General features: G+C 42.4%; 1 protein-coding gene across 7 annotated transcripts in view; it reads left to right on the top strand.

Annotated features, from left to right (window-relative positions):
- CHST9 (carbohydrate sulfotransferase 9) overlaps nucleotides 1–25,074 on the top strand; it is a 268,780-nt gene that overhangs the window by 211,287 nt on the left and 32,419 nt on the right. For 5 of the 7 annotated variants that reach the window (XM_024580660.3, XM_045188003.3, XM_024580659.4 and 2 more), the window contains one exon: nucleotides 19,654–22,706. In XM_024580660.3, coding sequence (XP_024436428.2) covers nucleotides 19,654–20,742 — 1,089 coding nt within the window. In that variant the 3' untranslated portion in view covers nucleotides 20,743–22,706. Of the gene's footprint in view, nucleotides 1–19,653; nucleotides 22,707–25,074 lie in introns of those variants that run through there. The other 2 variants (XM_053912210.2, XM_053912209.2) reach the window with 1 other exon arrangement.

The following is a 25,074-nucleotide window of genomic DNA, read 5'->3' as shown; positions in this document are numbered from 1 at the left end:
ATTTTGAATAAAAGTTGTCATTGACATAAAAAAATGTGTTGTAAGAAGTAGTGGCCGAGGGACTAGAAATATTTCTACAGCATATACCTGTCATCGCTTAGGTTAAGATCATTTTGGTGTAATGATGCTAAAATGGCTATTTCTTTGTTTTTACAAATCAAAACACTTTTTATTTAGAATCTCATGAGTTTGAATTTTACTATTTCCAATATTTTTCTAAAAGTCCAAAAAGAAAAAAAAATAACAAGTAGTGGTAATTATGAATACTGGTGCAATTATGTAGAATCCACGCTACACATATGGTTCGGAACTCTCGGGGCAGATCCCTGACTTTCCTGCTACTGCGTGAAGAGTTTGTGCGTGTCAGCATTTTGCAGAGAAAATGCTACTTTGTCCTCATCAAAATCTCAGGAGTGAAAAAAAGTGCCTTAGACAGCTTTTCTACCTCTCACTAGAGAGAGAAAGTGATCGCACTTACCACTTTTATTATGCATAAATTAAAACATCTTTATATGAAATCTTCTGTAAAGTAGCAGTTCACAGAGAACAAAGTTCCGGGAAGGAAAACATAGACAAACAAATAGAGAAAACTCAGAGTACCAGTAAGGATCCCAGTAAAAGCTACCTTGTCTTTGTTATCCTTAATGTGGAAAAAGTTATTATCCCCAGAAATATTACACTACATTCTGTGGTCGGTCATCAAACAAGGATGGAATAAACAAGATTCTTCAGTGTTTCGTCACTGGTATGTGCCTTGCTCAAAATGTATTAAAAGGAAATATTTTCATCATACTATTATTGAATAATTCAATTAGGCCAATGTTCTGTGGATGTAAAAACACTGTAATTTACTATGGTGAATCATTAGCCAATCAGGTTTCTCTCATTTTCTAAGGCAATGGATTGACTAAAATGTAACCATAAACAAAATAGATTTTATTCCGCATAATCCACTTTGTAAACAAATGAAATTAAATCTTTGCCTGACCTAAAGCTTTGAAAATGAAAGACCAAAATTGAACACATGCTTCCAATTTTGGTTCTGTTACTAAGATGACACTTAATATAAAAGTTACAATTTAACTTCCCCTCAAGTATTCCATTCTTAAGACTAAATGACTCTTAAAAATATGTTCATCAACAGATGGGAGCCACTTATGGCCTCATAAACTCCAAAGCAAGTGAAATTATCTCAGCAAAATAGAAAGATTGTAAGGAAGCCTCATCTGGTTATTTCCGAGATGACTGATGCATTGCATATTGGTTCAATGGTGTAATGAATATTGACAATAATCACCTTTCTTCATAAGAGAGAAATACCAGAGAGACAAATGCTAGTGATGTATGTTTTTAATCAATCAATAAGCAATTTCAACACAGGCCCTGTGTTTGGAGCTGTGCTAAGTGTGAGGGAGGGTGCGGAAGAAAATGCCAGCACAGGGCCTGTTCTAAAGGGATCTTCTGTCTTGAAAGAGACGACTAACACACCTTAAACAGTGCACAGACTAAGAGTGTTAGTTTAAGTGTTAGTGTGGAAGTTATTGCTTACTTGCTTATTAACTACACAGAATAGATAGTATGGGAGTTTGTAGAAGCCAACAGTCAATGAATAGTAGGTCATGGAGAACTTTGGAAACCAGTCATTTAGATTTGATTCTGCAAAGTATAATGTGGTAGCACCAAAAATTATGGAGTTGAGAAATGACCTCAGGAAAATTAGTGTGGAATTTTCTTGAAACCATATCCTATATTTTCTTTTTTGGACCATTCCCACTGGTACCAGCCACCAATATTTCTCTAGGCTACTCCAACTCCTACTGGGACTCTTACCAGCCCCCAGTCCATTCTCCGGCTGGCCATCACCGTGAGCTTTATAAAATGTCAGTCACAACGTGTTATCCCCCTATTGAAAACCTCCAGTGGCTTATGTTGCACCTCTGACAAAACCCAAGGTCCTTCCCATGATCTTCATCATCTGATGCTCCTACAAGATATGGTCCTTCCCTTCTCTCTGAATTCATCTTGTATCACTGGGCCATTCTCACTCGTGCCACCACCACACTGGACCTCTCTCTGTCCTTCCACACGACCAGGCTTATTCCCATGCGAGCGCCCGTGGCACCCACTGCCCTGCCTGCAATTCTCTGCTCCCAGATCTTGGGTTCCTTCTTGTCGCTCAGATCTCAGCTCAAGCGGCTCCTCCACAGATGGGTCTTCCCGACATCTATGTACTGTGGTCGTTCTACTCTCCCCTGCCACGCGTGCTCTACCACATCTCTCTGTTTTAGTGTTTGCACACACGTATCACCACTGAAATTTTTCTTATTCATTCCATTTGTTTACTTGGTCATCACCTACCTATATGCACAAGAACGTAAGTACTGTGAGAATGGGACCCTGTCAGAGTGCTTTGTCCATCTAGCCCCAGTGCCATTAAACAGTGCACCACGAGATGCTCAGTAAATACTTCGCAAATGAATGTGTTGCTTAATTAATTCTGCTAGCAGGCTATGACAATAGTCTGGGCATGAAAATGAAGTGTCTAGTGATATATTCATGGTAGGAATGAACAGTTTGCTGTGAAGAGATGGGTCTGTGTCTGGATGTGGAAAATGAATGAACAATCTAATACAAGGATTAACCCAAGATCCCCAGGGTGGCTGCAGAACGGTGATACTCTTGGCAGGAATATGAAAGTTGTGATTAAAAGCCTCCTTTAATGAGGACGTACTATGTGTCAGGCGTTAAGCATTTATTGTGTTTATTTTTTTATGACTGCATGAGGTAGGCATCATTATCTCTATTTTACAGATGGCAAGTTGAGTCAACTATCTCCAAGTTCTTTAGGTAGGTATTCTGTTCCAGTGAGTGTAGTTGATTTTGTAGAAAAATACTGATTTAAGGTCAGATGACAGCTGCAAGTAAAACATGAATAGTGGTAAAAATCTACTAAGTCTGGTCTTCAGAGTTACCTCCTTTCCATTTAACAAGTTGTTGGGCTGAAGTGTAGAATATATATCTCACAACCTACCCTGGCACACAGGGGTTCTTTTGCAAATTGGTCAGGGCCCCTTTAGATTGCCAATGTCGTCCTTCCTATTCTGAAACCATGCAGGTCTGGCCGTGGGCCGGAAATACTGGAAGAAGACACTGAGCAGAACAGTGCCTGGATGAAAGTAGCAGATGAGATTAGCCGAGCAGAACGATACCAGTTTCCTTGGTGACAACTACCTGAAGAATAAGAAAGCCCCCTAGAAACTAATCAAAATGCAGTACATAAAAAATTGTTGCTTCCATCTTTCTGGCCACCCATCTGATAACGTACTACCTAGAACATGGAAACTGGATTTTTCTAAGAATAAGTTCTATACTAAGGTCCCAGACAAGAGACAATCCTGCTGAGGAGTCTGGGAAGTTAGAAAATGCTGCAACTTAACATTCAGATGTCCTCTGACTTATGACAGGAAAGGGATGTTTTTCCTCAATGTATAAATCCCAGTGAAGGTGGCACTGTACAGCTAGTCTCGGGGGCAAAAAGCCAGGGGACCAGGTTCTCCAGTCACTGGGAGTTTATCAAGGTTGAATGATACCATACCTTCATTTTCCTCCACTCATCCCAGATCCAGGCACACAACTCACAAATGCCCACATGTTATTATGGCTTTCCTGATTTTCAGATACTGAAATGCCAAGGTATAAAATAAGTTTTCTTGAAAAGGCCAACGTGGATGAAGCGAAGACATCACCACCCCATAACCACCACGGCTGGATATATGTGTTTCTAATGGGAGTGCAGAGGCAGAAGAGAGATAAAGATGCTGTGAAGATAAGGGGATTGGTTCCTAGGCTGGCATAAAAGCTGAGCAGATGATCACAATCTCTGTGTGGTTTGCATGCATAGCAGAGACCCAAAGTCCAGGCAGTGCCAGCTCACATCCTGGCTTTCTAAGAGCAAGAGCCCAGTGATTCCTTGGCAGTGCTAAAGTGTTGGGATTGCTCGGTAGAGCATCAGTTCTTGGTACCCACCATATGAAGGGTGACCCCCCAAAAACCTGGAATTTATTTATAAAACATTGTGTATTCATTCTTACATGTTTAAACTTCAGTCACCTTCAAAGTGCTCTCCATTTGTTGCAACACACTAATCGAGATATTTTTTCCACTGCTCAAAACAGTTTTTGAACTCATCCATTTTGATGCCGTTTAGTGCTTCTGACACTTTTTGTTTCATCTCTTCCACATTGGCAAAAACACTGCCCTTTAAGGAACTTTTTTCATCCAGGGAAACAAAAAGTAGCTGGGGGAGAGATGTGGTGAATAGGGAGGGTGACACATGGGGGTCATACCATTTTTGGTCAAAAACTGCTGAACACTCAGCATGGTGTGGGCAGGTGCGCTCGTAAATCACCCATCATGAAATGGGCAAACGTGTTGAAAGAGTCTTCAAAGAAAATTCCCTGAAGCCGAGCGCAGGCTCTCACTGGTACACTGTACAGATGGGTTCTTAGAACACCCACCTAGCAGGGTAAAGCCTGTACTACAAGGAGCACACTCTCCAGAAGATAATTTCGGTTTTTCATGGGTCCCCCCCATACATAACTGAAACTGGAGAAGAGAAGCCACCAAAGGTTGAATGATGCCCACTATCCACTCTAACTACAGTGGACACAGGCGCATTCGCATTCGGCCACCTCAAGGTGGCTCAGTAGGAAGGATAGCATTCGCTTGGATCTGACGAAAAGGAAACACTATTCTAATTACAGATATGGTGGCACTGAGAGCCCTGTGAGGTAGACATGTGTTATATGTAAGAAACACAAGATTTTGGAGCCAGAAGGGCCTGGATTTTAATATCAGGTGGAGAAGTTGCCCATTGTAAGACACACAGCAAGTTTATTTTCTTTAAGGTTTTTATTCATATATTTTTAGAGAGGGGAAGGAAGGGAGAAAGAGAGAGAGAGAGAAACATCAATGTGTGGTTGCCTCTCATGTGGTCCCCACGGGCCTGCAACCCAGGAATGTGCCCTGACTGGGAATTGAACTGGCGACACTTTGGTTCGCAACCCACTCTCAATCCACTGAGCTATACCAGCCAGGGCAGACACACAGCAAGTTTAACGGAAACACGATCATAACCACTGGACACAGCCGGGGTGAGGATTAACTTGTTTGTGCAGCACCCAGTACATGAAGCACTCCATCGATATCCATCCAAATCCCACTCTCACTGACCATCCTCTCCCTGCGGCCTTAGTCCAGGAGCTGTCCTTTAAATGAGACTGGAGTCCTGGCAGGGGTCAAGACAGGCAAACCTACCTTCCTTGCCAGTTGGTATAAATACACCCCTCCTTCTCAGAGAGCGTGTTCTGAACCTGGGCATCTCAATAGATGAGTCATGAGTTGCAGGTGAGGCCAGAGGGTCATCCCATTGGTCTGAGACTGGTCTAGAAGTATGTTTTTTCTTTGGTTTTCACAGGTGAATGGTTCTCAAACCTATCCACTTATATCTCATTACAGTATTGGCTATAGGCTAGTCACGGGTGGCCCCCAGATAAGAGAAGTCCTAAGAAAATCCCCTGTAGAGATCTGGCTGGTGTGCTCAGTGGATTGAGAGCCAGCCTGCAAACTAAAGGGTCGTCAGTTTGATTCCCAGTCAGGGCACAGGTCTGAGTTGTGGGCCAGGTCCCCAGTGGGGGGCGCATGAGAGGCAACCACACATGGATGTTTCCCTCCCTCTCATTCTCCTTCCCTTCCCATCTCTAAAAGTAAATAAATAAATTTTTTAGAAAAAGAAAATCCCCTGTAGAAGACTTCCTTTTTCCTGCTGTGGACGGTTTTCCCTTGTGTGGGAGTCGACAGAATTAATAAGCCGTGATATTATATCTGAACAAGGTACCAGAGACGTGTTTGTTTCTCCCTAGGAGCGGATTACATAATTGTAGTGTGGAAAGGGAGGGAGGGACCATTACGCCTGGTCTAAAGGATCTTCAGAGAACTGTGCATGCTTGCAGGATGATATCTGTCTCTATAAATACATGAGGTAGAATCCTGTCCGGCAGTGTCTTGATACAGGGGAATTGTGATTGGATGTCAACACCGGCCTTGCCAGTGTCACTGCTGCTCTCCCAGTTGGCATTGCTGTTTCCCAGGCTCAGTAGCTTTGGACTGTGGGTGGGGGAGAAACAGTTTCTCCAGCCTCTGCAGCTTCCTGAGACTTGGGCTGGGCCTAAAGAAAGGACTGGAAGGGTTGGACTGCCTCCAGCTCCCTCCCCCGCACCCATCACACAGCTGCACTTCCTCAAGCTGGGCTGCAGGTGGCAGGCGACCCTCTGTGATCCTCCCATGCCCTGTAAGGAGCTAGCTCTATAGCAGCTCTGGGGAATGAGGTTGTACAGACACTATCAGGCTAAAGGAGCAAAACCAGTGCCACTCATACCTGGACTTGCAAAGAAAGGGGGACCCAGAGGAGAGACCATGGTCATGGCCACAGATGCTTCTAAATAGCCATGGCAATGACATCTTGAGGAAGGTATAATCATCTTCAGGAGAATCAACCCATTTTGGAAACCCCAAAAGGCTTCAAAATTTAGATTGGTAAAATGATATTCTTTTTATAAAAAACTGACAGATTTTATCTTAATGCATAAAGAGAGGAGAGCTTGCCAATATCCACGGGACCATGGCTGTGCTTAGCTAGAGCTCTTCCACTCTGGCCCCCGCACGGAATGACCCACTCCCCTCCCGCTTGCCTCTCCGTCCTCTGCTTTGCTGCGACTCTCTGTCTTACATTCTTCCTTTGCATTCTTTCTCACACCGAAATCCACAAAATAAACTCCTCTCAGCCTGGCCTCAGGATCCCCACGGCACAGCCTGGTGCCACAGGCCGCCCTCTCCCCCTAGCACCCCGGAGGCAGCCGCCTGCCCTAGACTGAGAGGGCTGGGCCTGACTTTGAGAAGCAGCCTTGAGTAAAGCTGAGTTGTCGAATATGCAGGTGGCACACGCCAGAGGGGTGTGTGTCACTCAGAGGTGCTGACAAAGGCAAATCTGATCTGGGGCTGGCAGATGCCTAACCATATAAGACAAATGGAATGTGTCCCTACCAATGTCTCCGCTGCTCTCACAGTTGACATTGCCGCCTCCAGGGCTCCAGTGGCTCAGGACTAGAGGCCCCAGATTGGGGAGAGAGGGGCCTTCAGGTGTGTGCTGCTTCAGGGGACTGGGCTCTCCCCGGTGCTAAAGTCCCTAGCACCACCATTATTTTGACTCAGCTATGCTCCTGGGCTCTGCTTCTCTTTAGGGCTGCTCTGACATTTTTTTTTCCCTTCACCAATAACTGGCAAATCTCTCCATATTTTCCAGTCTAGATTCCCCCCCCCCCCCGGGAAGATGGACTAACAGACTTAGCTAGTTACCATCCACACACCTGGGCAGAGGCATCCCCTCCAGGTCCTCTACTGATTGCCAGCTGGCCTGTGGATAAGCTGCTCTTGGGGCAAGTGCCCACTCCTAACTGAATCAATGTCCACCCCATCCTGCTTACATGAACAGGGCCTGTTGCCATGGCCATTTCAACCTGAAACTGAAAAGGCAGGCGTTCTGGACGATGTATCCAGTGCAGAGGGAAAATCAGGGAAGAAAGGCACAGAACAGAAATGTTACCATTTTGGAGAAACCTACTATATAATTGACACTGTACCAGCATTTTATAACTGCCTCTAATTTATTCTCAAAGACTCACATGCCCTTGCCATCAGAGGGCTGAGACTGCAGCATGGCCTTGGGTAAATGGGTCCAAAGAGGAGGGCCTGGTGGATCTGACTAGAAGTTCAGTCTGTTATACTTTGCCAGTATATCCAGCCACCGTGCTCCTGGCCTCACAGCAGCTTTCTTCTCTCTCGCACTTTCACTTCCACCCGTGGAAGCACCCAAGTCCTTTCTTCACTGCTGACCCATGTCTCTGACCCTCCCTGGCCCCAGAGTCCACCCCAGTCAGTCCCCAATTTCAGTGTCACCTCAGGGACTCATTCTTCTTGCCTGGGAAAGTCTCTTGCTGGTTATCCCATACCCATAACAGCATCTGCCCCAACCCCCCCTCCAAAAAAAAAAACCTTTACACTTGGGCATTCCAACCCAGGGCAGCTGGCTCCTCCTCCCCCACCATATTCCTGAAAACAAGAGCCAAACTGCTTTCTCAGATAGGTGTTAGAGTCAGGGTGCCCTCCTCCCTTTCTCCTCCAGAGCATTTTTTCAGATATACACACTATTGTTGTTCATCTTCAAAGCTAGGGGAGGAAAGCTAGCTGACTTTTAGAAAACTAGACACCAGTCGGGAGATATTAAAGAAACACGTTCCAAGTCTGTTAGACATGTAAAATCCCAGTGAAATGTCAAAATTGTAAGAATCAAACATCCATTTATTTTGCTTGTTTCATGCCAAATGTAATTGACTGCATTTCGTCATTCTCATCCACATTCGACATCTGCAGACACAACCTAAAAGAAAAAACAGTAAGGAGCAAACATTCTGAATGCATTTCACTTTATCGAGTTGCAGCTCCTCGTTAAGTTTTGAGTTTCTTTCAAAAGCAAGGTCTTCTGTTACTTAAAGCTTTTGGGTTGGAATTAGAGAACTGGACTGTGTTCCTAACTTCTCCATTAACTTTGCAGAATGACCTTGGGCAAGTTATTACACAAGTCTATCTTAATTTATCTGTAAATTTAAGAACAAAAGAATACTTCATTGTTTTCAACAAAATTCAAACGGAAGATAAAATGATAAATCTGAAAAGCATATTGAACCCCTTGGGGAGAAGCCTTATCTACTTGTATGTGCATTAAGGTTATGTCTGTTTTCAGCTTCCGGTGGCCTTGCCAAGCCAGAGAACAGTGCTATTCTCCACAGAAATTTCCCCTGGATGTTCACATTGTCTTAGAACCTCAGTCCTCATACCTTAAGTTTCTTGGACTTTAAGAAAAAAACGTAAAGAGGAATTCAATCCAAAATTGAAAGAACAGGCAAATAAAATAATAATTTCAATCCTTGTGTCCAACGTGACCATAGAAATTAGCATCCTGGGTCAGCTCGGACCGCCTCACTACACTACCAAAACTGTTGCTCTGTGTCTAAGCAGTTTAGGTGATTCAGAGATTGCAGCTTGGAGAGGGCTACCTGTCACCAGTGTCTCTCCTTACCCTATAGCCCCAAGTGTTCAGTGCTCTTTCCTGTTACCTATCATTGTGCTTTCATTTCTTCTGCTTTCTTCTTTGCCTTTGCCTCCACTTCGAGGTTTTTTTAAAAGATTTTATTTATTTATTTTTAGAGAGGGGAAGGGAGGGAGAAAGAGAGGGAAACATCAATGTGTGGTTGCCTCTCATGTGTCCCCTGCTGGGACTTGGCCCACAATCCAGGCATGTGCCCTAGACTGGGAATCGAACTGGCAACCCTTTGGTTCACAGGCAGGCACTCAATCCACTGAGCCACACCAGCCAGGACTCAACTGGCTTTTTCTTTCCTGTTTCTCTCAGTTGCCTTCACCCTCCTTTCTGTCACTCATCTTTATTCTATTGAGGATTTATCATATACTCTTAACTTTGCTAAGTGTTTTGAGACAGAAGAGGAGGAAGAGATGAAAAACCGGAAGTAAACACTACTGTTCACCTAGGAAATGCTTGTCGTATAGAGATGCTCAATAAGTAAATATTTATTTAATAAATTTTTAAAAATCTGATATGTGTAGAAAACATACTTTGTGTTAAGTACTCTCTACACACATTTCCTATAAGTCAACTACGCTACAAGGTAGATGGTAATATTATCTGCATTTTACAGACAAGGCTTCTGAAGATTAGAAAATTGAAACAGCTTAGCCAAGTTTACCCAGACAAGAAATGTTAGAACAGGGACATAATCCAGGTCCTTATGAGTCAAAAGTACAGGTTTTCAATTACACTAATCATAACAGGAACACGCTTGGTGCTTTACTTACATCAATTCATTTAATGGGCATTAAACAAGAAACAGATTGCTTTATATATGATGCAGCTGAAAAAAGCCATAAATGAGTAAGACTAAGGTTTGAAGCACAGCATTAGCACTGTGTTAACTTGGGCAAGTTAAGTAAATGCTCTGAGCTTCAAGCCCTTCGTCTGTAAAATGAACAAATCTGTATCTCATCTTACATCAGCTTTCTCGCCCTGGCCGGGTGGCTCAGTAGGTTGGAGCATCATTTCAAACACCAAAATGTTGCAGGTTCGATCTCCATCAGGGTGTATGGGAAGCAACCAGTTGATGTTTTTCTCCCTCTCTCCTTCTCTTCCCCTTTCTCTGCGAGACAGAGAGAGAGAGAGAGAGAGAGAGAGAGAGAGAAACACAAGTCACAGAGACAGGAAATGGCACACACATTTTCCAAGAAACTCTCCCCAACCTCCAAGCAAGGATTGAAAGCCCCTTTTTTATACTTTCCTAGTATCACATTCTCGCTGCATCTTATCACCTGCAACGAGTATGGTAATTCTCGGTTTTCTTTTCTGTATCCCCCCCAGCCCCCACCCTGACCCCAAGACTGACCCATAAGAGCAGGGACCAAGTCTGACTTGCTAGCCATTCTTCCAACGCACGGCCCAGCACCTGGCACACAGTCAGCACTCGGGAAACATTTACTCCATGAAGAGCTGAAGATGGAGACTGGAAGGCGAGGATGGAAAAGGAGACGGGGGAAAATGGTGCTGGTTGTTAGGACCATATACTCACACTTCTCCCAATGTCCTATTGGAAAAGCAGCCCTCTCCTAACGAAGCAATCAGCTTCTAAAGCCTTGCGAGAAAGAGGAACAGGAAGAGATGTACTGATTTATTTCCCCAGAAAGGACTGGTTTTCAAGTATCTTACCCACTCCCACCCTTATTTTTATTAATGAGTAGGAATAACTAAGTCCTCATAATGGTATAAAGGAATATAACTGGATCACATCTAGATGCCGATAAATAACAAATGATGCAATATAAAAACTATATTCTACAATTAAACCAGAAAAATGTCAAAGCTAAATGATAGGAAGGGAAAAAATCCTCATCAGTTCGATAGTGTCATCATCAGACTTGTCTGCTGATGGCCCAGCGTAGCGCGCCCACAGCAGACACAGTCTATCGTGTGTCAGAGGTTCTCAGAGCTGCACCAGCAGCACAAGGTGGTAGCCAGCGCGGAAGACACACAGGCAACAACACACGCATTTACCACAAGAGCTCTTTCAATTTTATAAGAGCAAGCCAAATGCAAATAAATTGTTCCTGAATGATGGCCCTAAGAGCACTTACTGGGTGCCAGGAAGTTTTATAAGCGTTTTGCTTATATTAACTCATTTGGTCTTTACCACATTTGAGGTAGTCACTACTGTTGTCTCCACCTTTCAGATAAAGTAACCACATTCCAGCAAGACGAAGAACCTTATCCATAGTCAACACTGGACCCCAGGCAGGCTGTTCTCTTACCCACTCCTGGGCCTGCCTTTCGCAGGATACCTGTTCTTTTCAGAGAAACTGTAAACAGAAATTTGTTCCTACAACTCCAGGTTGGGCCCAGACCATGCCCTGCAGCTACAGTGTCGTATTCCCACCCTTTTGGATTCTGAATCTCACAGAAGGGCTGCTGGGGTTTCCCAGGTCTTCCTAGTGCTTCTCTCAAGGAAGAAGACTGAGTCCTGGTCCCTTAAGCAAACAGACCAGAAGAGGAAAACATGTTTTACACCATGACCCAGTCATCTACAGTCTCATTCACAGGCTCCTCGCCCCGTCACTGTTCTCCGAGGGGCGGAGTCCATGCCAACCTAATGGCCCCCAGCCCTCTGCCAGGTTCCCTAAGAACAGGAAAAGTCTTTGAGCCCAGGAAATAACTAGGCTCATTAATTATTCCTTTTTCTCAAGCTGTGTGCCTTAAACAAATGGATAGTTTTCAGGCTCCAGTTCTTCATCTGGAAAATGGAAGTGAGGCTGTGGCTGAGAGGTCAGTTAGTTAGAGCGTCATCCTGATCTGTCAAGGTTGCAGGTTTGAGACCTGGTCAGAGCACATACAAGAGTCAACCGATGCATCACCAAGTGGAACAACAAATCATTACTTCTCTCTCTCTCTCTCTCTCTCTCTCTCTCTCTCTCTCATCAATAAATAACAAAAAGAAAAGAAAATGGAAGTGAAAGATTATCCTGGCAATGGTGGCCATGGGTTCAGTGGGTCAGGCACACAGCAAGCCCTCGGCAAACGGCCGATATTGTGGTCATTTCTGCTGCTCTGTCTAGGCAATGCCTTCAGGGCCATAAGCTCAGCCGGCACCTTCACCAGCCAGCAGCTTCCAAATCTGTATACCCAGCTTTGGAGTCTTGATACCGACGTGCAGATCACCAAGGGCACCTGAAACTCAAAAGGTCTGCAACTGAAGATAATGAATACCCACACCTGCCCCAAAGCCCCCTACTGCTACTCTTCTTTCCTCTCTCGAGGGAACAGGAGGCCATTGTTTACACATTTTTTTAACAATACTCTTCCAGTCTGATCAATTTCCTAAATTTCCTCAAATAAGTCCCTTCATCTTCATTTTGACCCATTGTCTTAGTTCTCCTAAGAATTTCTGATGGACAGCAACAACCGCCTTCTAAATGATCCCCCTACTCCTGGTTGCAACTCCCTGGCACTGCGAGAATGTTCTTTCTAAGTCCTTGCCTTACTGAAAAACCACGTCACCTTTCTGGCAAAATCTCATCTCTTCATACGGGCACAAGCCCTCCTGGAGTGACTCCCAACCTTGCCTGTCTCTCCCACTCATCTGCCTCTAGTCCCCCAACTGTTCTCTCGATGGCAGCGTGTCCAGTCCTCGTCATCCCTGACTCGTCCACCAGTCCAACTCCTGGGCATCCTCCCAGACCCATCTCAGGTGTCACTTTCTCTGTGAAATTTGCTCCAAAAAAAAAAATCTCTTCAGAAAAATTAAGTACTCTTTTCTCTGTTCCCCAAATACCCTATGCATCCTTTCCTTATGACATATTTTTCATAAACTGCTTATTTTTATCAACCCAGTTAAACTCTGGCTTCCTCAAGGGGCCATAAATTGTATCTGATTCATTCTTGTATATGCAATGCCAAAAGGGGTATGTCGCAGTGGTTCAGTACACGTGGGAGGATTAAAGGAATGGATGATCAAAGCCCTTGGGTTCAGAGTTTCCATCAGCTCCACGGTAGCAGGTGAAGGCTTCCAGAAACACCACCCTCGTCAACAGCATAAAGCCAACGAGTAGTTGCCTGAATAAGGCAGTACAGGAGTGATATTGCTCTTCAATTAAATTCTAAACATGTTTGCACAAGATACTGTTCTAGATGCTAATGGAGATTGTATAGATTATGAGACTGCACACTGACCTTTAATAAACTTAAAATAAATTGGAGAGTCACCTAGTTACTCGAGTCACTCTGGTTAGTTTTATGATAACTCACTAGAGTGAAACAAAAAGTGCTAAACAGAAAGCTTAACACTCCAACTGGGTCAGACTTGTCTTTATAGCCTGCATTCCCATTTCTGCTCTCCCAGCCTTCCATGCCCTGCTGGAGCCTTTGCCACTCTGTTAGTAGATTATATTATTGTGTATCTATTTACTTAATACATTTTTCCCTATAAGACTATCAGCTCCACGTGAACAAGGACCACACGTGCCTTACTCACCACACCTTCCTTGACATCTAGCATAGAGCCTGATTGTAGTAGGTCCTCCATGACTTTGAGGGGAAGAGAGGAAGAGGAATTAATTTCATTGTTGAAGATCAGAGATTTCACAAGGGATTGATAGTGATACAGAGGCCTTAAAAATTAAAAAGAATGGGGCTTTCAGATTTACTGTTGAGTTCACGAATATTCCACAATTTTTTCTTAGACTTCTTTGACTACCTATGTTTTTCAGCTACAGTTACATATCTTCCAACTAACTTTGCCACAATACCCACTCTTTAAAGGTTTTTATGAAAAACAATAGCTATCGGCCATAGTTTACAATTTCGCTGTGGCTAAAAGGGTTTCTCCAATGTGAAAGCAAATAACAAGGTAAACTGGAATAAAAGTGCTTTCATTACAGGTGGTACAGACTAAGTGCTACAGTTGTTTCAAAGGGAGCCGCATGCCTCGCCGGAGATCTGGGTGGCTTTCGTGGAGAAAACAGGACTTGCTGCCAGCCTAGGAGATTTGGAAAGTGCCGAGAAAGGAGGAAAACAAGGGTGGGGGATGCTGAGAGCCCGATGGAAGCAAGTACGGGACAGGGGACATGTCAGGACAGGGGCAGAACACAAAGTGACAAGAGCCCCCGCGGTGACAGCCTGCCAGCGTGCCCGCTATGGAACTGGGACCTCGTTTGTATACAGTCGAGCCAGTTCCAAGTTTTAAGGGAAGAAAAACGAAATGTTTTAGGGACACTAATTTGGTGATCATTTTCAGGGAGATTAATTAGGAGGGTACTAAAGAATATCCAACTAAGAAATACATTTAAAAGATTTTTTTAAAAGACATGATAAGATGCAAATTAACCAATTTACTTTCTTATTGTTAAAGCAGCTCTCAGATTTTGTGATGGGGTGACTGGAATGTAATAAAACATCTTCAGAAACATTAAAGAGTATGTTTACTCTTTAAAATGAGTAAACAAAAATGGCGGAGCCATTTTTGAAGAGACATGATAAGTTTGCTTATTTGCTTTAGGACAATCAGAACAAAGGGCCCTGAAGGAAAAGGGAGATGTAGAGTTTACTCATTGAATGATTGCTGTTTAATAAAATCATACTTGATAGTACAATGGAAACTCATTGGTATAAGCCTCAATTTAAAATCTCATTAACCTTGATTCTAGTCATCTGAACCCCTCAGTCATGGAAACCTTTGCTGTGATTGGAAGGAAGTTGGGGTGTGGCTGGGGAGAGATGTCACCACGTTCTAACAATTGGTTTTATAAAGTGGGTGCCAATGAGCTAAGGGGTTGCTCTGAGAAGGTCTAATGGACATCCAATCAGAAGCCTCACTGGGTATCGTTTCTTTGCCCATATCTTGTTTTGATCAGAGCTGGGGAAACTGACTCGAACTAAATAAACTAACAGGGGAATGAAGTCTGATTTATGAGCAGTGAACCTTTCTCTCAGGCCGTTATCTCACCAGCCCAACTAGTCATTAGACAGTGGCCTGGGGACAGTGGCTTGGGGACCTGGCAAAGGGAATGGAAAAATGTGAAGGGTATTTAATCTGGACCGTGGGAAGGCCAATGGGACATCCCTGCCTACAACAGAGCATTAGTCTCTGCTTACTAAAACATTCACTTCGCCACACTTGTCTTTCTCACCTAGATGCCATGAGATGAACTTTTTTTTATTTGCCTGTACTATACTCCAGTTCAGTGGTCCCCAACTGCCTTTATGGCCTGGGGAGCAGCTGGGGACTACGTTTAAATTAGAGTCAGGTACCCTTGCACCAGAGGTTCTGCCTGGGTGCCCACGGTGTGGCCTGGGAGTCCAGATTGCTGGCGAACCTCCTGGGGCTCCCAGGCAGCACTGAGTGACTTTGAACCAATCTGACTTAGCCTCAGGTAAGGTTCCAAGCCCACCACACCTACGTTAGGGCAAGCAGCCCTACATGCGCCTGTTTTATTTGCTTTCTCTTCTGCCAAAGATTTGTTTGAATATAGATTTTTAGCACCTTAACAAGAATTGGTAAATTATTTATCTAAGTTAATCTTGACCTTTTGATTAATACTCTTTGTCTTTGACAAGGTCATAAAGCAATGTTTGGAAGCCCATCGTTACATTATGATCACATTAACTCATTCACCAAATATGTATTGATCATCTTCTATCTGCCCGGCACTGTGCTAGGTACCAGAGATCCAACAGAGGGCAAGACAGATAAGACCTCTGCAGTCGTATTCTCGTGCAGAAGAGGTGGATGGAGTGGAAAAGACAGCATAGAAGTGAATACAACTGTTTTGATGTTGATAAGTGCTGTGAGGAAAGAAGCAGGGTTCTGTGGGAGCAAGTCTCAGAGGGAACATGATTTAGACAAGGTGAACAAGAAATACTTCCTTATAAAGGTGACTTTCTGGGAACTAAAGGAAAAAGAACCAGGCAAGCTGACTGCTAAGAGCTTAGATAATATAATGAAAAGTGGTCATAGCCCTGGCCAGTGTGGCTCAGTTGGTTGGTGCATCGTCCCATAAACCAAAGGTCACAGGTTTGATTGCTGGTCAGAGCACATGCTTGGGTTGTGGGTTCAGTCCCTGGTCGGGGTGCATGTGAGAGGCAACCAATAGATGTTTGTCTCTCACATCGATGTTCCTCTCCTCCTCTCTCTCCCTCCCTCCCCCTTTTTCTAAAATAAATAAGCATGTCCTCAGGTGAGGATTTTTCTAAGTGGTCATAGAATTGCAAAACTGGAAGTAATAGTGAGCGGGACAGCTAGACAATGGCGGTCAGAGAGATGATGGAGGTGGCGTGGGCTCCGGAGATGTCAGAGTCTATGTGAAAGAGAAAACAGTTCTATCAAAGGTGACGTGGTGAGGGAACCGAGAGCCTATTAGGTGTCAGAGTCACCACACAAACTGACAAGAGTGGAGATGAAGAAGCAAAATCTGAGCAAGGAGCTGAAGTCCTCACAGCATAAAGTGGAAAAGCCAAGGGTGAAGGCAGATGACCGTGTGAGGAGGGGTCAGGGCAGGCTCAGCAGGACACTTAGGCTTCACAGAAGTGGAAGGTTTCCCCAGAGGAACCGTCCCAGAAGCAGCAGTTGGAGTAGAAAGAAGTAGACTCCTATCTCCTGGCCTGAAGAACAAGTGGCTTGGGTAAGCAAAGTTTCGTCTACCTGAGAAAGTGCAAGGGAAGCAGAGTCTTGGGGGCCAGCCAGGTTTCAGTCAGAGAGAGTCATGGGAAACTACCATTCCAGAAGTCCCTGGAGATTCTAAGGGAATTCGATGACCACACGCAGAAGGTCCAGAGGGCACAGTGGAAGGCTGATTTTTTGTTTGTGTTAGTGTGGCAGGGAGAGAACTAACTAGGGCATATTTAGTGGCACACAAATTACACTCCGGATAATAATGGAAAATACTACTACTATTAAAATAGTAATGATACCAGTTATTATTTATAGACATAGTAGTGGAAGAAATAGCAGCAATATAGTGGCATTTTCATTTCAGACCTGGGGTAAGTGCTTCCCGTGCAGACTACCAACAACCCCATGATCTTTCAAACCTCGAGTCAGACTTTGTATTATCTGTGAAAACGTTATGAACTGGAAGTCACTGATCAGGGTAAAGAGGGATTCAGAGTGTTGAAGTCACCCTGGCAGTCTCTGAGAAGACTGCAGACAAACTGTTTCAGAGCTAAAAATGACGGCTGCTGTCTTACAGGGTTATACAAGTTGGTGTGCAGTGATGGAGGGGGTCCTCACATAATCGTGCACTAGAAAGAAGCACCGCCCTTAAATCTCAACTAGAAAAAGGACCGTGATGCCTGGGGGGCTCCCATCCACTATGCTTCATTCCTCTTCTACCTGCTAGAAAATTCCTAATCACCTTTGAACACCTAAGTCCATTCATTCTTTCATTTGATCATTGAACAAAATTATAGAGAGATTTCTGTAGGATATAGACCATTCTAGACACTCGAGGATATAAGGTTAATACATCTATATCTCTATCCATCTGTCTACATATCCACATCTCCCTTAGGAAATTTTCCCTCCACCCCCCCCCCCACCTTTAGGCTGGCGGCCCCATGCATGATTCCCACAGCACATCATTTATTCATTAATCTTTTCATTAACTTGCTGGCAACCCTATATGTGTCTCTCCAATCCAGTTTTCTCCTCAATCATTTTTTTCAACTCTGAGATCATGTATATATCTCTGCTGCCCAAAAGCTACTGAGTCTTCCAGAGTAGAAGTCAAAGTCCTTACAATTGCAGTCCCTACTGAAGGAAGCCACACTGTAAAGAACCCCCTTCTCCCGTTTCTTTCTCTACCCAGTCCCTGTGAAAGTTGTAGGAAGGAAGGAGTCAGATGAAGAGTAGATGGTGGATGGGCTGACTCATCCCACTGACAAGATAACTCGTTTCTAATTCTACTTTTGATACAATTTTATATAGAAGGACATCAAGTAGACCTTTCTGGATTCCTTAGTCATTCTTCACTTGGGAAAGAGGGGAGGTCTCATACATAAATGAAATTGTATGATAGCATGACTGTAGTTTCTAAGTTGTGACAAATGAATTCATAAAAAGTGAAACTTTTTCCCAGGGAAAGAAAATACTTTGTGCAAGTACTTGACAAACTAAAGTGGTTATCAGCATTTTATAATTAGCCTTACTACAATATTAAGTTTTAAGGTATGACCTTAAACTGTTGTTACAGAATGCCCCAAAAACAACAACAGAAATTTCCATCCAAATACAGCTACATTTTGTATCTACACTCAGGTGGGCTAAGTAAATCAGTGCTAGAAAGTAACACTCCTTACAACTCAAGAATCATTGACCTATGGAATGATTGAACTACATTTTATTGCATTACAGGCAAAGCTAAGATAAATATTCAAGGTCCTTTTGTTTCCATCTTGTGGATAACTTTTTCTTTTTCTTCTTTTTTTTTGGCATTTTGTAAGGTTACGTCATTGATAACCATAGATGCAAAGACAGTACAAAAACAATAATGAACTTACTATGAACATATTGGGTTGGCCAAAAAGTTCATCTAATTTTTTATTGTATGATTGTAGAGCATGTAGTTATCTTTAACTTCATTCAAAACAATTTTGTTAGATTGTATTGTGACAGCTGTCATATCAGCATGCATTAAAAAAAACTTATCAAAATTAGTGAATTTCCGTGCAGCTATTTTAATATTGAAGGTGGAAGAAAACTATGCAACATCTTCCATGTATTGTGCTTTATTATTTCCAGAAAGGTAAAAACACAACTGAAAGGCAAAAAAAAAAAAGATCTGTGCACTGCGTGGAGAAGGTGCTATGAGTCATTGAACATGTCAAAAGTGGTTTGTGAAGTTTCTTAGTACTACTTACATTTTGGCAAAATAATTCTTTGCTGTGGACTGTCTTATGCACTAGAAGATGTTTAGCAGCTCCCCTGGCCTCTACCCACGAGAAGCCAATAGCAGAAGATAGTCAACATATTCAAAATATCCAAATCAGTAAAGTTATTGGTGAAAATGAAAAATGTGTCCTTTATCTTGCAGAAAAAACCAAATGGGCTATTTGGCCAACCCAGTAGATTCAAATCAATAAACTATGTTTTATCCCAATAACATTCAGATAATTTAACATGAGAAAATCTATAAATGTAAGGTACCACATTAGCATTAAATGAATAATAACGTATAAGTAATCCAAATATATATAAAATATTATGTAAAGCTTTGATTCAAAATCATGCATGGATACCATTTTTTATTATGTTTTCTGTGAAGAAGCTTATTACAAAATATATATTTGTCATGCTTTACTAAATTGTTCTACTAGCTTACATGAAATGTGGTCTCCCTGATAGTATTTTAAAACAAATATGTTAACACTCTTATCAATATACCCATACTTGTAAATGTGCTTTCAACATTTCTCCTCTATTTTAACAGAATTTCAAGTTCCACATGCCTGAGGATCCCAAGGAAAAAAAAGAAAATCTTCTTATTTCTGAGAGGTCTACTAGGGTCTTAACAGAAACCAGTCACTCACAAGGAGGGGGTCCACGTTTGGGTAAAACCACACAGTCACCAACAATTAAGTTGATTGAAAAACATCAAGGAACTAAGACCCTTTTCAAGAAGTTCAGAGAAATGAGTTGGCCATTGAACGTTCACCCTTTAAACAAAAGTTTAGTCAAGGACAACAAATGGAGGGTGACTGATGCAACACAAGAGAAACGCAGGTCTTTCCTTCAGGAGTTTTGCAAGAAATATGGCAGAGTGAGTCATCCTCAATCACATCTTTTTCACATGGTATCCAGGATCTACGTAGAAGATAAACACAAAATCTTATATTGTGAAGTCCCAAAGGCTGGCTGTTCCAACTGGAAAAGGATTCTGATGGTGCTAAATGGATTGGCTCCCTCAGCATACAACATCTCCCACGATGCTGTTCACTACGGGAAGCATTTGAAAAAGCTGGACAGCTTTGACTTAAAAGGGATATACACTCGTTTGAATACCTACACCAAAGCTGTGTTTGTTCGTGACCCCATGGAAAGATTAGTGTCGGCATTCAGGGACAAATTTGAACACCCCAATAGTTATTACCATCCAGTATTTGGGAAAGCAATCATCAAGAAATACCGGCCAAATGCCTGTGAAAAAGCACTAAACGATGGATCTGGAGTCAAATTCAAAGAGTTTGTCCACTACTTGCTGGATGCCCACCGTCCAGTAGGCATGGACATTCACTGGGAAAAGGTCAGCAAACTCTGCTACCCATGTTTGATCAACTATGATTTCGTTGGGAAATTTGAAACTTTGGAAGAAGATGCTAATTACTTTTTACAGCTGATCGGTGCTCCAAAAGAGCTGAAATTTCCGAATTTTAAGGACAGGCACTCTTCCGATAAAAGAACCAACGCTCAGGTGGTGAGACAGTATTTAAAGGATCTGACGAGAACTGAGAGGCAGTTAATCTATGACTTCTATTACTTGGACTACTTGATGTTTAATTACACAACTCCACTTTTGTAGTTTGCATTCATTTTCTAAAACACTGTATTTACTTCATGATGATGGCCTTGAATCAGCAGACTGTAATTTTCCTATAATTCTCTGCATGAGAGAAATTTAACTAAATGCAGTTGTCTTGACTTAATGAAGGCTTTTACTAAATAGTATGACACCAACTGACACAAAGTTATAGGAAAATTACCTAACGGAGACATGTAAACAACTTGAGTTGTTCTAAAATGTTTGGAAAAAGCTGCTTTTGTGTTATGGATTATATTATAGAAGCAATAACCTAGCCAGCTGCTACATTAGCGACAGCAGCCTCTCACAACGACACGAAAAGGGCTCTAAGATAGCATGAGTGAATGTCTACATCCTGGAATTGGTTTCGTAAAGTGCATGGATGTATTTTTAGCAGTCTGTGGCACATTAATCAAACATTGGGTAGTTTTTTTTACACCCTGGAAATCTTTCTATCAGCTGCAATGATAAATCAATTTTGAAATGATATTTTGAGCCTAGGCATTTTACCTTAGGTTGGAAGGCATTATGTGATTTACAGTATGAGAATATAGCAGAAAAACCAGATGAGGTTATGGTTTTTTTATATTCAAGAGCCAATAAAAAATGCACAATGTGCTAAGATGAAAGCAACAAAGAGAACCTCCCTCTTCCAGGAAAACAGGGGAACTGATTCTGTTTCCGTCTGAGCCCTCTATGCAGAGGCAAAATGAGCACAGCCACTGAAGGGCTTTGCCTCTGGAGCAGGCGGTTGAGAAGTTTAAGCCGCCTCAGATATGTGCTCCTAATTCTGGTGTAATTGGGCAGAGTTGGGGGATTGTTTCAGGATGGAATCATCATCACAAGTTTTAGAAGAATATTATTTGAATCAAAGCATCACGTGCATAGCTTTAGATGTGAAATGTCCTCTAAGAACAGCTTTTGTTTTCAGTCCATTATTCAGCTTGGGAGTGACTTCTTAAGAACTAATATACCACTTCATTGATAGGGTTTTTTCTAGAGAATAAACATAGCAGGAGCCCTTAGAAATACTTTAATGGACTTATGCATAAACAAATTAGAGTATTTTCCTTTTAAGTTTAAATATTATGTGCTAACAAAGTCAAATACTATTGCATTCAAATATTAAATCTACGCCTTTGGAAAATAAGACCATGTGTCAGCCCTGTGAGATGTTGTCATGCATTTTAGAAATTTTTTCCAACGAGCCCTAAAGTAGAAGACACATTTGGATGGGAAATTCATGCAATTGGTCGGCTGTTACCATGAGTAAAGCAAACCACATGTCATTCAAATCTCATTTAAATGCATTTCTTAAACATGTTTCTTTTCCTAAACTATCATTTTTTGTCAGCAAATGTTTAATAACAGTCTCAAAGAAAAGTAGGTATTAATATTTGAATAGTAATAGACCAACATAGTTAAAGTCATACTTATTCCTTTTTGATGTTTATATCATGGCTGAGTATTCATGAGCTGCTTCATTCTTTACACACACCTATCCCGTCTATGTCTCCCATTGCGTGGGTGGCAGGGGTGTCCAACCTGCGGCCCGCAGGCCACATTACGTCCCAAGTGGCTATGAATGCGGTCCCACACAAAATTGTAGACTTCCTTAAAACGTTATCAGACATTTTGTGTGTGTGTGATCATTGTCACAATGTATTTAACGTGTGGCCCAAGACAACTCTTCTTCCAGTGTGGCCCAGAGACGCCAAAAGGTTGGAAGCCCCAGGTAGAGGCCATGGGCTGCCAGCTCATAAGTATTAAACCTTCTAAACCAAACTTTTACTAGTTTTCCACTCCATTTACTCTTGCCTCTAGACCACATTCAAGCTGTGCTCTCTATTTTTAAGGAGTTATACTCCAGAGGAATCTAAGTTGTATAATTTAAATTCTGCTATACCAAGTAGAATGAAATCCCAGTAACTGGGATATGTTGAAATTATCTTTTTATGGAGAAAGAGAGAACAGAAAATATGCTAAGAAGCCTGAAATTTTATTCATACACTATACAAACTAGTTTTAGATGGGATCTGCTGTAAAGGATAGAGGCAGTTGTCTCAAACTTATTCCTAAATCATACAAGGAGCAAACAAAATACTTTGCTTTTATAACCGTGGAAAGAAAAAAAATGGAAACAAGGGTCCTGTCTCTCTTACGAACCTTTCTCATGCACTTGAGAGGATGAAATGGGTGGCTATGGGGCACTGGTGGTAGAAAAGGGGGGCGAGAGGAGGAAAACGATCACGAAGCTATCAAAGCGGCTCGGTGCCTTTTGCTCTGCGTGCTCCCTTGCAGACCCTTTCCACCGAGCCTGCGTAGTCGCAGGCGGTGCTTCCGCCGTTCTTTTCCTAAACAAACTCTGATGCCAGCTAACATCCTGTGTGCTTGTGTGGTCCAGAGAGCACGTGTGTTTTCACCAGGGAGAGCACTTTTTTATGTACCTACTCCTCCTGTTAAATGACTTCTTTACATGTTAGGGCTCAAGAAGTCAGTCATCATCCTGGATTCCTTATCATTTTAAATACCCATCCCATGTATCTCTCCTGAATTATTCTGCTTTGCAGACCAGTTCATGGTCATCGCTGCCAACCCTGCTTGTGTACAGACCGCAGGTGTGAGCAGCACCGCACCCTTGGACAGTCACGGCATCGTAGATTTCCATTCCCAAAGGCAAGTGACCGAATCTCGATTCATCCTCCGGATGTCCAATATTTCCATTTTAACATCACCATGCTGTAGGTGTAATTATAAGTCCTCTGATTGAACCCTAAGGATTTTATTTGTTTTTATAGGCAGTAGTAACATCCTGAGCAGGCCCCTTGGCTCTGTTTTTCTCGGGTCTGGAATTATTATTAGAGTAATTAGTTGGCAATTAAATCCAAAACCATACTTGCTTAGCCTGGTAAACTACCTATAGATATGCACTATTGATGTGATTGTGCCCAGAAATGGCCATAAATTTCATGAAAATGTATGTACAGGACACTCAGCTTTCTGATTTTCTCAAATGTATTTAAACTACTCATTAAGTCAATAGCACTGTGAGACCACTTGCTAAATTCTCTACCTTCACAGTCCATAAACTATTATCTAGCAATTCAAGGACTACTTGGACACCAGTTATAATTAGAAAGAGAGAAAAACACTCTTACACTTAATTCACAAGTCATTATTCTTCAAAAAGGTGTTATCTTCTAGCCCTGACCAGGTGGCTCAGTTGGTTGGAGCGTCGTTCCATGCACCAAAAGGTTGTAAGTTTGATCCCTAGTCAAGGGACACACCTAGGTTGCAAGTTCATTCCCCAGTTGGGGCTTATACAGAAGGCAACCAATTGATGTTTCTCTCTCATCTCTCTCTCTCTCTCTCTCTCTCTCTCTCTCTCTCCTCCCCCCTCTTTCCTCTCTCTCTCTAAGATCAATGAAAGTATCCTTGGGTGAGGAATTTTTAAATAAATTGTTATCTTCTAAAATATATAGTGTGTTTAGCTGAAGGAATATATACACAGATGCAGAGAACTTTGAGTATTAGAGTTCCCTTTGAAAAGATCACTTGCTGCATTAGTATAACTCGGAATTAGTAAGCTGGGGATGCAGTAAACATCTTCCTAAGGTCAGTTCTCCTTTGGCCTCTTAGACCCTCTTAGTCTCTAGGTCTTCATGGAATATGGCAAAGCAGAAACTCTGCCCGTGACTAACATCCCCAGCATGCTCCAATATTTGAAGAATGGTTGACCAAAGGCTTTTAACAGTCACTCAACTGTCTGACAACTTAGACCAGGGCTGAGTTTAGCCCTACCTGTAGGGCCATACTTTCTCCATCTCAACCATACCCTTTATAATATTCATTATCATAGTCGTAACCAAACATTGAATAGTCAAGTGTTTTGCATGCACCCCACCACCACCAATATATAATAAAGGAATCTAAAGCAGAGTTTGGCTAAGTAACTTGCTGAAAGAGACACAGCTGATAATTAGGTAAGGAGACAGAATGAATACGAGCAGCAAAAACCACCACCAACTCTCAGAATACTATCAACTTACACATTTCCTTTGACTTTCTTTTACCTATACTCAGAACACCTAAGAAAAAACCCTTGAAACTTTTTAAACAAAATATGGATATACGTGCACATGCATGTGTTTAGCTAATCAGTTATCACAATTCAAATCAGGTTACCCCTTTACTCCTGCTGAGTTAAACGGACAGATTCAAAGATTTTGTAAGAAATTAGGCTTCCTCCCCCCGCCCCTTGTTTTTTGTCCTCCCATTGATCATGAGACACGATGTTTTTAAAAACAGTGGGGAAGTCCCTGGAACACATTT

The sequence above is a fragment of the Desmodus rotundus genome, chromosome 10 (assembly GCF_022682495.2).
Source record: "Desmodus rotundus isolate HL8 chromosome 10, HLdesRot8A.1, whole genome shotgun sequence".
Lineage (NCBI taxonomy): Eukaryota > Metazoa > Chordata > Mammalia > Chiroptera > Phyllostomidae > Desmodus > Desmodus rotundus.
Note: the sequence above shows the minus strand (reverse complement) of the source record. Positions and strands in the feature narration are given on the sequence as shown.